Source organism: Phoca vitulina, unplaced genomic scaffold (assembly GCF_004348235.1).
Source record: "Phoca vitulina isolate PV1807 unplaced genomic scaffold, GSC_HSeal_1.0 scaffold10, whole genome shotgun sequence".
NCBI lineage: Eukaryota > Metazoa > Chordata > Mammalia > Carnivora > Phocidae > Phoca > Phoca vitulina.
The window spans coordinates 8,894,457-8,910,294 of record NW_022589713.1 but is presented as its reverse complement, the minus strand read 5'-3'; the positions used below and the strand labels follow the sequence as shown (position 1 = coordinate 8,910,294).

The 15,838-nt window shown below is 39.2% G+C and overlaps 1 protein-coding gene across 1 annotated transcript in view; it reads right to left on the bottom strand.

Annotated features, from left to right (window-relative positions):
- Nucleotides 1-3,597: 3,597 nt before the first annotated feature.
- WWTR1 (WW domain containing transcription regulator 1) overlaps nucleotides 3,598-15,838 on the bottom strand; it is a 131,090-nt gene continuing 118,849 nt past the window's right edge. Inside the window, exons 5-7 of the mRNA XM_032408469.1 lie at nucleotides 11,610-11,743; nucleotides 10,360-10,472; nucleotides 3,598-5,839 (exon numbers count right to left, since the gene is read on the bottom strand). Coding sequence (XP_032264360.1) covers nucleotides 5,655-5,839; nucleotides 10,360-10,472; nucleotides 11,610-11,743 — 432 coding nt within the window. The 3' untranslated portion in view covers nucleotides 3,598-5,654. The remainder of the gene's footprint in view (nucleotides 5,840-10,359; nucleotides 10,473-11,609; nucleotides 11,744-15,838) is intronic.

Sequence of the window (15,838 nt, the reverse complement as noted above, 5' to 3'; positions counted from 1 at the left end):
AAAGGCAAAAACTAAAAACTGGCTAGCAATAGGGGACATCCATATAAAATATTAGTTGTTAAAAATAATCCAGTATACAACTCTATGTCCTGGCATGGAAAGATACCCATGAGATATTGGATATATTTGTTGCTTACTGTGTAACCTCATGCAAAAGATTTAACCTCTTAAATTCTTCATCTATAAAGTAAGGATAATATTGAAATGATAGGGTCACTATGCAGATTAAATTAGATAATACATATCCAGTGTTTTTGCGTGGTGCTTGGCACATAGTAAATGATCAGTAACTATTAGTAATATCATTATTATTATTAAGAGAAAAAATGAGGGGCACCTGGGTGGCTCAGTCATTAAGCGTCTGCCTTCGGCTCAGGTCATGGTCCCAGGGTCCTGGGATCGAGCCCCGCATCGGGCTCCCTGCTCCGCGGGAAGCCTGCTTCTCCCTCTCCCACTCCCCCTGTTTGTGTTCCCTCTCTCGCTGTGTCTCTGTCAGATAAATAAAATCTTTAAAAAAAAGAGGGAGAAAAAATGAAAGCTTAAAAATAGCATGTATCATTATTTTTCTTGTTAAAAAAATTCAACTTATAGGAAAAAAATCTTATACATTTTTTTAAAGTGTGAGACTTGGGGGATAGAGAAGTTTCACTTTTTACCTTATACATGTTGGTATTTATAACATTTTCAACAAGCAGTGCATGTTATATTGGCAGTGATGATGAGATACGGTTTTTAAAAAGAATGCATGAGACTACATCAAAATAAAAAGCTTCTGCACAGCAAAGACAACAATCAACGAAAGTAAGACAAGCTACTGAATGGGAGAAGATCATCTGCAAATGATACATCTGATAAGGGGTTAGTATTCAAAATATAGAAAGAACTTATACAACTCAACAGCAAAAAAATGAATAATCCAACTAAAATGGGTAGAAGACATGAACACACATTTCTCCAAAGAAAACATACAGATGGCCAACAGCCACATGAAAAGATGCCCAACATCACTCATTATCAGGGAAATGCAAATCAAAACCACAATGAGGTATCACCTCACACCTGTCAGAATGGCTAAAATCAACACAAAAACAAGTGTTGGTGAGCATGTGGAGAAAAAGGAAGCCTCGTGCACTGTTAATGGGAATGCAAACTGGTACAGCCACTGTGGAAAACACTATGAAGCTTCCTCAAAAAATAAAAAATAGAACTACCCTATGATCCAGTAATCCCACTACCGGGTATTTACCCAAAGAATTATGAAGACACTAATTTGAAAAGATGTATGCACCCCTATGTTTATTACAGCATGATTTACAACAGCCAAATTATGGAAGCAGCCCAAGTGTCCATAGATGAAATGGATAAAGAAATGGTGGTATACACACACACTAGAATATTACTCAGCCATAAAAAAGAATGAAATCTTGCCATTTGCTACAACATGGATGGATCTAGAGGGTATAATGCTAAGTGAAATAAGTCAGAGAAAGACAAACACCATATGATTTCATTTATATGTGGAAATTAAAAAACAAAACAAAGAAAAAAGAGGCAAACAAAAAAACAGACTCTTAACTATAGAGAACAAACTGATGGTTACCAGAGGGGAGGTGGGTGAGGGGATGAAGGAAATAGGTGATGGGGATTAAGAGTACACTTATCGTGATGAGTACTGAGTTAGAGAATTGTTGAACCACTACGCTGTATACCTGAAACTAATGTAACACTGTACATTAATTATCCTGGAATTAAAAAAATTTTTTTTAAAAACAAATGCGTGAGACTTAAGGCTCCGGAATGTTGGTAAGCTGTTCCCACCAGCATCTCTTCTGTTGTTTAGCTCCTGCTTGAAAACACTCTTTACTCAGTGCTCTCACCTAATGTTTCTGTGGAGTGGACAAAGATATGACAACAGTGAGAATCAGGGGACTCAATGGACAGAGAAAATACACTGTCACAAGCCCAAATTCAGAATGAATAAGCTGTTCTTAGATAACAAGAAGCCACGCTATAACGTTAACAACACAGGAAAGACTGAGAATCCTATAGTTCTGACATCTCAGTCGAATCTGTGAGGGTGTTGGGAGGATAGTGTGATTAAAAAAAAAATTAATCATATGTATAAGATGTAAATTATATATATACACACACTAAAAGAAAAAAAAAACTTCAGTGGGTTGCTTCAAATAAAGGGGAAACCAGGATTCTGTGGATATTTAGGATATTGAAGACCAGACATTTGAGCCCAAACAATGTTGGCCCACAAAATTGTCTTTCTTTCATTGTCTGCCAGGAGAGTTACATAAGCCCTTCTTCAGTACCACCCAAGCCTTGAGTAAAAGGAACACACACAAATAATGAAAAGACAAAGGCTCCAAGTGGAAATTCAATTGTATTTATTTTTCTTATACAGAATCAGAGAAGTAAAAACCAGTACCAAACTCCAGGTAAAATGGTTTGATATGATTGATTTGGCGGCATACCTTCTGCAGGCGGACCGTTCTAAATTAAAAATAAACACACATATGTCATATTACAAAACGCAGAAGTAAATTTGTTTAAAAAGTTAAAAGTACTAGCACATAAATGATGTAGTGTGTTAGGGAAACGGTCTCTGTCAATCGCCCATTTTCCCAATTAAATTAATCTACAATTTCCTTTTTTTAACAGCTTATTTTTTTCATAAAAGTTGTACTTTCAGAAGTTACTTTCTAATTTTGTTGTTAAGAACACAACTTATAATTAGCAACACTTCTCTCACCTTCTACAGAGAGCTTTTCTACCACGCCGGGGTCAAGAGCAACCCCCCGCACTAAATGTTTTACTCTGTCTTACGTGCTTCCCGCATGTTGTACAATCAGTGAAAGAAATGGCATCTCACATCCTAAATACTCTGGTGAAACACTAACAATTACTTGGACTTAGTAGAATTGCAAACAGGTTTTGACAATGTATTTACTTCAAGAATATGTGTTCTGTCAGGATATCGATACCTTGCATGAAAGATCTCTGAAATTGTTTTTCCATTTCAATTTTTAATATGCCTTTTCCATGGCAAAGTTATCAGATGACATGTTGAAATTTACTGATTTAGGATTGAAAAGAAGAGATATCCTGGCAGTTCTTTTATAATAAGAAATATAAATAGCACCTTATCATGAATTCGGCAGGGGTTTTTACACTTACAATAATAGGAAAAACCCTTTCAAAAGTTGTTCTTACTTCCAGATTTCTAGCTTTAGTGTTCTTTAACAAAGGCCAAATTTTATGGCCTTAAAAACGTAACAAAAAAATTACATCTGGCTTTGTCTATTAGTAAACACGTAGTCATGGTTCATATTTCATTCTGGAAAAATATTTGTTATGTTCATTAATAAATGTTTCAACTAATTTCACTAAAAAAAAAATCTTCTAGTGTTTTATAATGCCACAGCTTACTAGGAAATTACTTCTAAAAATTGATAATACAAATCACCGATGTTTTAACTACTTTAAAAAAGAGGGGTATCTGTTTCTTTTACACTTAATAACCTGAAAAGGAGTCTATAAAAATATTTTTAAAAAATACAGTAACACTGCTCAGTTTTGTTAGGTCCCTTGTTTTTTGTTTTTCTTAGAAAGAATGTACAACTCTTTTTGCAATTATTGCTCACAAAAGAGAAAAAGAAATAGTGCTCCCTTATTTAGTAGCAAACACAAAACATCTACCCCGATCTCTCTCAGAGCGCTTAGAGAGAGAAAAGGAATCAGAACATATACCATGGGTCCTTCAGGAAAAAGAAATCACTTCCCTGTGTTGGAAGCACAGCAGGCTTATGCTCTTGCCCACAGACACGCTCAGCGTCAGCTTGGACAGGGCGACACCAGCCCTGCCCCTCCTCCTTCCCCATAAAGTGCACCGAAGCCCTTTCTTCTACAACAGAGTCTTTTGGTATAAAAGCTGTAGTAGAAAATCGTTGCTTTGTTCTTTTGGGCACCTCTCCTACCATCCTGCTCGTCTTGCTTTTGGGGTACTATCACTTGTCTGTTTCCATTTCCCAACTAGTATCCTTCCACTATCGACCGTGACTTTACTACTTCATCTCTGACCTTTTCACTTGCCTTCTTTCCAACCAGATAAAATGTATTCTGCCTGTCTCTATTCTGGTAGATGGAAAAGGATCTTATTTAAGATCCCCAATAGATAAGCCCCCTTGGGAATTGAAGGTTCCTCTCAGAGACCTGAATTATTAATGTCTTTCAAGAAAGATATTAAATTCATAGATTATAAATAATGTCAGCTCAAAATATTCAACGATTGAGGACTTCATGGGTAATGCAGGCAGAGTGCACGCCGGGTGAACCTGATGCTCTCTCTCAGTCCTTAAAAGCTAATAAAAAAATGTTTTTGGTTACATAAGAGGTATTGAGTACATATTTCATGCCTTTTTATACCAACTGTAGCAAACAGGGTTAGGATAATATACTTAGGAATCAATTTTACTGAATTCAGAAACACAAGTCTCCACCGTACACCCTTCAGAGGGGTTTTTTTTTTTTTTTTTTTTTTTTTACACGTCAGTCAGAGATCTGCTTCATCCTTCAAACAGTTTCATAGATAAGATTCTTTTAAACGCTTGAAATCTGGAAAGCAAAACTGATAAGGCTTCAGCATTAAAAAAGCAACAGTTTACTGTGTGTGCTGTCGGGTTGAAAGCTAGGTCGTCCTGATGTTTTCAGAACGGTTTCAAAAGGCAAAAAAATACAGTCGCCACTGATTTATCAAAAACATTTGGCTGCCCTTTGTCATCAGCTACAAAATTATAGTGCTTTATAAAATAAACATCAAATTCTAAGTTGCAATTAAAAAAAAATCCAACTTGTAATTAAAAAAAAAAAAGTTTTGTTTAATAAATGCTCATAATTAGTACCAAACTGGTCTCTTTCATAAGATCTGTAGGGTAGGAACTGTGACTCACATTCCTGCCCCTCTCCTACTGGAAGGACGAGTTGTCTAGATGCTACGCAGTAAAGTAATGATGAAGGACAAACTACAATAGGACCACGTGTGCCTTTGCAGATACAGAGTAAAAAGAACCATCAGAACCAGCACGGATTCAAAACTACATTGTATTCCATACAGCAGAGATGTACTCTCCATACAATGATTTTTAAAGCTCGCGTTAAATATTTTTTTAAAGCATCCGGTACTACTGTCATCAACACAGTTTTTGAAACCGTCAATCAGGTCTAATTTTGTGTACATTTCCTGGACCGAGCCGCCTGTCACAAGTCACTGCCTGTGGTCAGCTTTTATGGTTTATAATCAATTTGATGCATAAATTTCAACTAACACCCATCAAGCTTAGTCATGGGGCAGCAGAGAGAAAAATAGAGAAGGAATTCTGCATCCTCAGTTCTGCAGAAGAACGCTGCATAGCAAATCACGGGAATGCAGGCCTGCAGAAACTGAAAATAGAGCATTTATCTGTTTAACTTAAGTTACTGTCAATCGAATCCAGGCAATGATGAAACTGGCCGCATGGGAAGGAGGGAGCATGGAGTCACGGAGGCAGAATGGGGTACACCTGCACACTGACTCTGCTCCATTGGTTTTTGCCAAGAGGCCCAGGAAATGTCAGGTCATGGCTGCATCCAAGTTACAATGGTAGTAATTACAGCCAGGTTAGAAAGGGCTCGCTTTTGTTCAGCGCAGACTCTACATCATTGAAGAGGGGGATCAGATCTTCAGACTCCAAAGTTCCTAGGTCAACATTTGTTCCTGGGAGACAATCAAGAAAATCAGGGAAGCGGGTCTGCTGAGGATTGATGTTCATGGGTGTCTGTCCTGCGTTTTCCCCTAGAACAGAACAGAAGATGACCATTTTAATTCCGTTTGTTAAGCTCTTGAAGAATTGACCCAATGCTCACCTTCATTTCCACAGTGCTTCCATTTAAACAGAAGATTCTATTGCTGCTGGTCTAAAATAGTTCATCTCTGTGAAAAATTTCAGCTACCACGTTCCCGAAACTGAGTTGGTGATGCTCACTCATATGAGATGCAGAGATGCCGGGTGAATCTTTATTTGTCCTGGGTAGACAGGTCCCAGAATGGATAACCCCAGGAGATAGGAAAGAAGCATGCGAAGGCACTGTGGATCCAACCTGTGATCTGCGCCTTCCCATAACGGATGCATGAAGAGCTATTTTGTGAAAGAGTAGAGAGTCTTTCCCTGTAATAAATACCTTATCACACAGAGCTATACTTTTAGGATTTCATTGTGAAGCTTATATTTACCTATGTCATCCCTCTTTATGTTCAAAGACAGTAGTGAGGAGTTTCCTTTAACCACGTTATTAAAAAGCTATCTTCACTGATGGCTCTAGGGATCATTTTCAAAGTATTTTCTAAAGGGAATTCTGCAGATCACCCTACACACACACACACACACACACACACACACACACACACACATACCTGGCACCCCACAACTATCTACTTTTCTTACCATGTGTACGAGTCACAATGTATGTGAGCATATGAAGGTTCTAAGAAGTCTTGTTGTAATGAGATCTGTTTTATTTTGTTTAGGCCACTATTACCTCAACCCACTTAATCATCCAATCCTATTCTGGCAGAATTTATGTCCTAATGGAAGTGGAGTCCACAGAACACAGGTGAGAAAATGCTGTTCTAGGAAAATGAGATGTCTGGGATATGACATGAAGAATATATGTTCTTTATGAATAATAGTGTAGGAGAAAACATACTGACCCTTGTGCCAGTGGACTGGGCTTTTTAGCTGTGTGACCTTAGACACACATAACTTGTCTGACCCTCAGTGTACCCATCTGAAACTGGGATTATAGGTACCTTCTTCACGTACTGGAGTAAAGCACCATAGACTGTCTGCCACACATCCGCGGTTCTGGGCATCACTCATACATACAAATTTATATAAATACAAAAATACAATAAATGTTGATTGTGCTAAAAGAAAGAAAAACCTAGGAACTCAATCATTCTTGATTACCCAATATCAGAACAACTGTCTAATTCAAATAGCCCTGATCAATTTTCTGAAGGTTTAAAATATACCTCAGAGACTGAGGAGCATTGGTAACTAAGGCCAGCTTCCACCCTAGAAATCATTTCTAAGAAACTTGTTAAATTAGCTTTTGTGTCTTTTAAGTATGGTAGCCTTCCTGAACTTGTGCATAGAAATTTCATTATTCTGAGCAAAAGCAGAGAAAATTCATTTTAACCAAATGCATTTTCCAAGGACAAAAATTACATCTTTCCAAGTGATGAGGGAAACATAATCAGACTTGCATTTTGGTGATAGCAAAGCTTAACGGCTCTTCTGCAACCCATACAGTATCAGTGACTCTTGGCAATATTTTAGAGGATTTTCATTGCAAAAGGCAGTAATTTGGAAAATTAAATCAAGTTTGACATGACCTCAACATCAAATTTGATGTTGAGGAAATCCCAAATAACTTTCACTACCCACTAGAATGTAACAGATGGAAATGAGGCTGAAAAAAAGTATCTGCCCTGAAAAACTATCTGATCTCAAGTGCTGGGTGTCTTTTTTCCTCACCTCCAGTTAGAACCATTCATCTCTATTGATTTCCCATACACATTTTCTAATAACTCAAGAACACTTTTTTTTTTTTTAGCCAAACAAAATCTGTTTTAAAGAATTTCTCTTATCCTTTCTCCTCAGACATGGAAAGCATGAGGAGAACTAGTTATAAGACTCTTCGTTAAGGTTAACAATCTTAAAATATCTCTCTTTGGATCAACTTTGCAATAGCATAGTGATCTTTTTGGTCTTTAACAGTTTTACCCATTAAAAAGCAGGAGAGATAAAAATCCAGGCAATTCTTAAAAGGGTATGATTATTGCAGAATATTCTGAAAGAGTGGATGACTTCCCAACCTTTGCTCTTGCTATTCCCTTTACTCTAGTCCACACCATATCCAGCTGTTGTTTCCATGTGTGATTTGCAAAGGGAGTGTGCTTAGCTGGCTTGTTTCCATTCAGCATGTGGTCAGTGAATCTAATAGACCTTTTCTAGCCACACTGGAGCTGTGCCCACCCCCCAGCTTTTCCTCATCTTATTACTGTATTACTTTTCTTTCCTTGAGAAGGTTCATGCCTACTTCCTAGAAAGACTTCACAGAATGACCCTAAACTCTGCAGGCTGACACTCACTTAACCAGGTTAACTTGGAAGCCTAGCATTTATCAAGTTCAATTTGTCCATTACTTCAGCCTCCCAGAAGTGGGGGAAGAGAACTTTGGGCCAAACTCTGTGATCTCATGACTCCCCACAACTCCATGAAGTAAGCATGTTACTCCCACTTATAGATGAGAAATCCAAGGCCTTGGCAGGTTCTATCACTTTCCCAAAGTCACTACCAAGAAGTGGAGAAACAGAGATTCAATTTAGGTTGCCTGTCTACAAAGACTATGTTCTTTCCAGAATACCACTTCATTCTACATTTTGGCTTCAAAATATTCCCTACTTTGAGGCTATTTTTAAAAGCTATAGGGACACCTGGGTGGCTCAGTCGTTAAGCATCTGCCTTCAGCTCAGGTCATGATCCCAGGGTCCTGGGATCGAGTCCCACGTCGGGCTCCCTGCTCAGCGGGGAGCCTGCTTCTCCCTCTCCCTCTGCCCCACACTCTGCTTGTGCTCTCTCTCTCTCTCTCTCTCTCTGATAAATAAATAAATAAATAAAATCTTTAAAAAAAAAAAAAAAGCCGTAGAATAGAATTCATCTTTTTTTTTTAATGGTCAGGCTTAGATTTAGATCTCCTGAGTCTTTTTTTATTTAACTTTTGTTTTTTATCTTTACTGGCTTCCCAGTGTTCAAAAGATGAAAGCTAACAATTATTAAATATAGGAAGGAGCCATTTCATAAGGCTGTTCCAAAGAGGACAAAATTAATCTCACACCAAAAAATAAAGAGAGCGATGAAGAAAGTGAGGGAGGGAGGCGGGAGGGAGGGAGGAAACTGAAGTAATAAATCGACGAATAACAAAACAAACATTTCAAACTACTCCCGTGTGACTCCTCACAAGACAGTCTGTGCTATCCTCTAAACACATCAATGACGACCTGCAGAGAGACCCCAAAGCAGCCGCTCCAACCTACTGCACTCCTAAGACGCCTGGCTGACTCTTGACTCTGGTCTGACCAGTGGTTTAGCTTCAGAGACTATGATACAGATGACAGTCATCTAAGAACACAGTGTAACACACACAGGCACTGTGGACAATGGCATTGGGGAAAGGACTTCTTTTCTTTTCTTTTTTTAAAGATTTTATTTACTTATTTGACTGAGAGAGAGAGAGAGAGAGAGCACAAGCAGGGGGAATGGGAGAGGGAGAAGCAGGCTTCCTGCTGAACAGGAATCCCAATGCGGGGTTCAATCCCAGGACCCTGGGATCATGACCTGAGCCGAAGGCAGACGCTTAACGGCTAAGCCACGCAGGCGCCCCAAAAGGACTTCTTTTCATCACAGGACAATTACTTTTCTGTCATCAGTGATGACAGCAGAAACTTGCATGAATACTTACAAATAGTGGACCCCTCAGTCATCATTTATTTTTGGTTCTAGACTATCCTCTGGGGGTTTAGGACTTTATAATTAAATCTGGCTGTGGCTAAGAAGACCCAATCTGGCTTTGCAATTGGTGGCCTCACTACTTGAAGAGGAGACAGGACCAGAAGCCAGCCGGGGCCTGGCCTAAAGGGGGGCAGGCCGGGGACTAGGTCAAAAGTACCCTGACTCTTCTCTTTAATTGCTGAGGGAAGACATCGTTATCATGTTGGGACTTGCTTGGGAGCTGACAATTTAGAATCTTCTGAGTGGCTTAACTTTCCAAATGCCCGCTGCCAATTGCTTCCCAAATGCAGCGAATGACATGAAAAAAATTGCATGCGGGTAGAACTATAAACCCATCCCACTTCTCAAGAGAAAAAGTGGCCCATACATTATAACTGAAAGGAGAACAGTATAAATATTCCACTGTGGAAGAATGGCAGGAGACAATGGCAGGAATGCAACAGTGAGCAGCGGCTATATGAGGCAAGGACAAAGGAAAGAAAGAAAGAGAGAGAGGAGGAGGGAGGGAGGAGAGAAAGAATTTAAAATCCTGCGCCTGTGTATAAAACTGTATTTGTATAAACTAAGAAGAAGGGACTGGAATTTATTAATAGTGTCTGGGGTTTGGGTGGCTTTTCAGGTGTCATTTTCTGTTATTGTTGAGATGAAGTGTTTCTGGTTGGACTTAAGAACTGCGATGACTGAAGGGACGATATAAAAAGGCAAACACACTGCAAGGACTTGCAGGCTTTGCTCCCACCTGTGTCCATCTCGTCCACGTTGCTGAGGAAGTCCTCCGGAGTCGTCGGCACACTGTAGCAGCCTAACCCCAGGCCGCTGTCCGTGCTCTGCTCCCTCGAATGATAGGGCCCTCTGGGGAGTGAAGGACAGAGAGACTTCAACGCGAGCCCACATCAAGAAATTCCAAAATCAAAACACAGTCATGAAACCCCTAAACTGGTCTCCTTCTGTCATGCTGCTCAACTTTCCAGGGAATGGAGGGAGGCCGACTCTTTAATTTTCCAACATGCATACCAATGTCAGCGAGATGTAAAGACCAGGCAAATAAAACTGGCCATTCACAGTAAGTTGACGCTGATTTCCTTTTTATCTCAAAATAATAATTTGAAAACTGTGCTGCACATAGACTATGATACCATTTATGTAAATTTTTAAAAAAGAAAACAGTGTTGAATATTGCTTATGAATGCACACATTAACAAGTAATCGGAAGTATAAAAATACGTGTGATGGACACACACCAATTGCTGAACAGTGGCTCCCACTAGGGAGGGAAAAAGAGAAACATTTCAGTGGTGGTGGGGATGGTTTAAATATTAACTATAATACTCTAAAAAAAAAAAAAACAAGATCTATGGAAGTATGGCAAATCTGGGTGTTGGATACCTGGGTAAATCTTATGTTATTCTTTATTATTTTTCTGTGTATTTGTAATACTTCTAAATCAACAATTTAAAAAATTCCCTTTCTTCATTATTTCAGTTACTGTTGGTTTTTACCTCTCTTTTTTACTAACTTTCATAATTGTATTTGTTTGTTTGCTACAGACTTCTGCAAGGGCAGAAAGGACACAGGAAATCGACAACTGCCCTTTATTAGGGTTTAAAAAGCTACAATTAAGGTTTGACTACTTCTACTCATGAACATATTTCTGGCTAAATTATCTTTTCGTTCTTGCTCATATGTTTCATACTTCAAAAATACCTCTTTGTTTTAATTACATTTTTTATTGTAAAACAATTTTAGACCCACAGAAAAGATGTGAAAAGTGTACGGAGTTCCCGTGTGCCATTCACCCAGCTTCCCCAAGGACATCTTACACAATCGTAGTACAGTTACCAACATCAGGAAATGGACAGCTTCCCTCGATCCCCACCCCAACCTCCCAGCTCCCCACCTTTCCCCAACATAAACAAAGGCCCATTATACTCTAGACCACGTAAGACAGCAAGCAAAAAATAAGTCAGGGGCTCCAAAATGTTAGCTTACCCATTGAGGAAAGGATCAGAGCTATTATTAGTGATGGATCTCATGTCTGGGGTCATGGCTGGCGGGTTGACAGCAGCCTGAACGGTGGCCAGAGTCTCGGCTTCCATGGGGAGCTGTCTACAGAGGGCGGCTTCCTATAGAAATATGACAGTCACAGGGAGGGCAAGTTATTCACTCATTGTCACAAGGATCAGAGCAAAGTGTATTTCACATGAAACCTTTTCACCAAACACAAAGCACTTCATGTGTGTTCCCAATCAGTCAAAATCATCAGGAAATCATTACTGTTCTTTCTCCGGAGAAAGTCTTCCAGGCATAAGTCACTTTCTGACATTCACAGAGTTAATGAGAAGCTCAGCTAGTATCTACCTCAGGACACTTACGTAGCAACTGTCCTACCCATCCAAGTGTTTAAATACCCAAGTCACATAAAGGTGTCAAGACACTTTCTTCCAAGACATTTTTATCCTAGGTGCTCAGACCAAATCTAAATCAATCAAAGCAGCTGAACTCCTTTGGCCTAGCAAGTACATTCTGCTCTTTGCCACTAACAGGCCCATAAAGCCGGCGAATTACAGAGTCAGGCTCTCCATCAGATCATAGCTGGCAGTTCTATATCAATAGCCAGGAGAACAAAACAACCAGTGAAAAAGTTTGTTAGTCCATCGGTTTTTCTATTTGACTAGTCATTTTGTTGACCTGATTAAAATGGCTGAAGGGTGGGGAACCATGCAGAGCCAATCCAAATCCCACTAACAACAAACTGATAGCATATGGATTTCATTAGCAAAAATCAGAATGCTAGAATTATTTTGTTTTGGCTGGCATGACTTTGCCAAAGAGAGTCAATCCAAAAGGTTATGAACTGGACTGCAATTACTTTCTCTAGGTAAAACCTCCAGGGAGTCTCTCCCATTTTGACAAACATGAGCAGACATCAAATTCCTTTCAAATCTGCTGCTCTTTCCAGAGAAGAATACTTTTGTATGTTTATACTTGCATCCAAAACCCAAGTTAGGCCCTTCCTATATTTATGCCTATCAGTTTCCCACTTTCCAGCCTGAAGTCATTGGTCTTCCCATCCCTCAAACCCCAAAACCATGGCTACAATGGCAAACAGAATATTTAAGCCATTTAAATTACGGTATCTCTGTTAGATCTCTTCCAGCCCTAACATGCTATGATTTTAGAGAGTAACTGCTGTCTAGACAAGTCTAGTGAAGTCATCGGCAATAAAAACTTTCGGTTACTAGAGTTCATTGTACTGTTATGAGGAGTTATGGTAGCATGACTCTTACAAAACGTGAGACTCCTGATTGATAAGAAGCTGCATTGTTAATTTGTAATGAAATAAACATCCTGTCTAGGAAGGGCTTCTGGCTCACTTCTCTTCATCCAAGTTGCAAATAACCAGAATACTTAACAAATTTTCTTCAGTTATCCATAAAAAGCAAACAACAACAACAACAACAACAACAACAACGGGATATTTTTTTAGAGGTGATTTTAGTCCATAATTTCAATCTTCAAACTACCTTCTGAATAAGTCTAGAAAAATTAAATTATTTCCTGATAGATGTTTTTATATGGCAGGCAGTGTGCATTAGAAACCTTATTCTCCAACCAAAGGTCACCTGAAGGCCTCATACAGAAGAACGACAGGGACTGAACCGGTGGGAGAAGCCTGGAGTCCACAAAGCACACGCACATACACAAACCACAGTCTGAAAACATCTAGTCAATGATATAATTTCTAGTTCTTTATAAACGGTAACTGCAGAGATCCTTTGGGCAATAACCTTCATTGAATTCCAGTAATACTTTCTGAATAGATGCTTTTTTTTTTTTTTTTAAATTTTTTTTATTGTTATGTTAATCCCCATACATTACATCATTAGTTTTAGATATAGTGTTCCATGATTCATTGTTTGTGCATAACACCCAGTGCTCCATGCAGAACGTGCCCTCCTCAATACCCATCACCAGGCTAACCCATCCTCCCAACCCCCTCCCCTCTAGAACCCTCAGTTTGTTTTTCAGAGTCCATTGTCTCTCATGGTTCTTCTCCCCCTCTGATTTCCCCCCCTTCATTCTTCCCCTCCTGCTACATTCTTCTTCTTCTTTTTTTCTTTCTTAACATATATTGCATTATTTGTTTCAGAGGTACAGATCTGAGATTCAACAGATGCTTTTTTTGTTTCCTTTACTTTATTTAAATTCAATTAATTAACATATAGCGTATTATTAGTTTCAGAGGTAGAGTTCAATGATTCATCAGTCTTATATAACACCCAGTGCTCATTGGATCACGTGCCCTCCTTAATGTCCATCACGCAGTAACCCCATCCCCCCCACCCCCCTCCCCTCCAGCAACCCTCAGTTTGTTTCCTATGATGAAGAATCTCTTACGGTTTGTCTCCCTCTCTGATTTTGTCTTGTCTTATTCTTCCCTCCCTTCTCCTATGCTCCTCTAAACAGATGCTCTTTTAAACATAAAAGTGGAAGAGATTGCTGCATTTCCTTATATCTGACAAAATTTTTTCACCGTAAGTCTTAAGAATACTAACTGAATTTCTGGGGGCGCCTGGGTGGCTCAGTCGTTAAGCGTCTGCCTTCAGCTCGGGTCATGATCCCAGGGTCCTGGGATCGAGCCCCACATCGGGCTCCCTGCTCTGCGGGAAGCCTGCTTCTCCCTCTCCCACTCCCCCTGCTTGTGTTCCCTCTCTCGCTGTGTCTCTCTCTGTCAAATAAATAAAATCTTTAAAAAAAAAAAAAAAAAAAAGAATACTAACTGAATTTCTAATATCCAGGTAGTCTGAATTTAAATACAATAAGAATTATTTCTGGAACTTCACTGTATAAAAAGATACAGATGCACACACACACAAACACACACACACACTATATATATATTAATTTTTTGTCATCTATAATAACATACAAGATGAAAGTAAAATGTTTAAAATTATAAGTAAAAATATCAGAAATGAGCTATAAAATATATAGTTCTAAACTTTCCTCTTCATTTAAATTACTCCTGGCATATTTCAAATAGATACAACATATATTTTTAAGAGAAAGCTTGTGTGTGGTTAAATATATAAATAAAATTCAGAAGACTAGAATAACCAAAGCTGAAAGAACCTACACCATATTGGGGAAAATGTTTCACTGTGCCATCTGCCAATTCACATCTGTTCCCGCTATTTTAAATTAAAGATAGCTGAAGTTCCATTCCTCAGCATCATTATTTCCCCCAACTATTTTGAAGGCTTGACCCCATGTCACAGGAAGAGGCAATGCTATGTTCTCTCTGGAGGGGGCTCACATTATCATTTCCCACCTTTTAATGACTAACAAATGAGAAAGGATACAGAAAGGGTGTTGAATGTACCTGAATAATAACCTTGGAATATAAATCAGACTAGTGTGAGTTAGAAAGTTATCATAGGGAGCAACACTCTCTCCAAGATTATTCTTGGGTTACCAATCATTCCACACAGCCACCAACAGGAAGATCATGGTGGCCCCCTGGCTGCACCCATCTGGATGGTGGCCCACAAATCCCTATGTGACAGCCCTGTCCACCTCCCCTCCTTCATCTCTGACATGCTCTCCTCACTCACCCCTTTCCTGCTGTTCCTCCCACTGCCGGCATCTGCACAAGTGTTCCCTCTGCTTGGAACATACACCTCGGATCTTCCCGAATTCATACCTCACTTAATGTCTGCCTCCTACAAACGCTATCTCCTCAGAGATTGCATTAAATTTTCTTCATAGCAACTTAAGTATTTTTGTCTGTGTCTCCCATTAGAATGTTAGGAAATTCCACAAAGGAAGGAATCTTATGTGTCATGTTCACAACTATATCCTCACTGCCTACAATAGTCTAGGCATACAGTAGGTACTCAATAAATACTTGCCCAATGAATAAATGAAAAGTATTACTGGAATTCAAATAGGAATATTTTAAGTGGGGATTAGTAATAAAAGAAAAAAATACACTAAGAGCATTCAATCCTCATCTTCAACCACAAATATAATTAAAATAACACCCTATGTATACATCTCAATTAGCCAGGCACAAACTCCATCCTCGTGTAATGATCCCACTGCTCTCTTCCCTGCTCCTAAGACAGAAGATAAGCAGGAGGGCAGAGTGGTCAGAATCAGGGAATCTGGGGCCAGATGCTTGGATGTGAACCCTGGCTCTGCCATCTCCCAGCCAG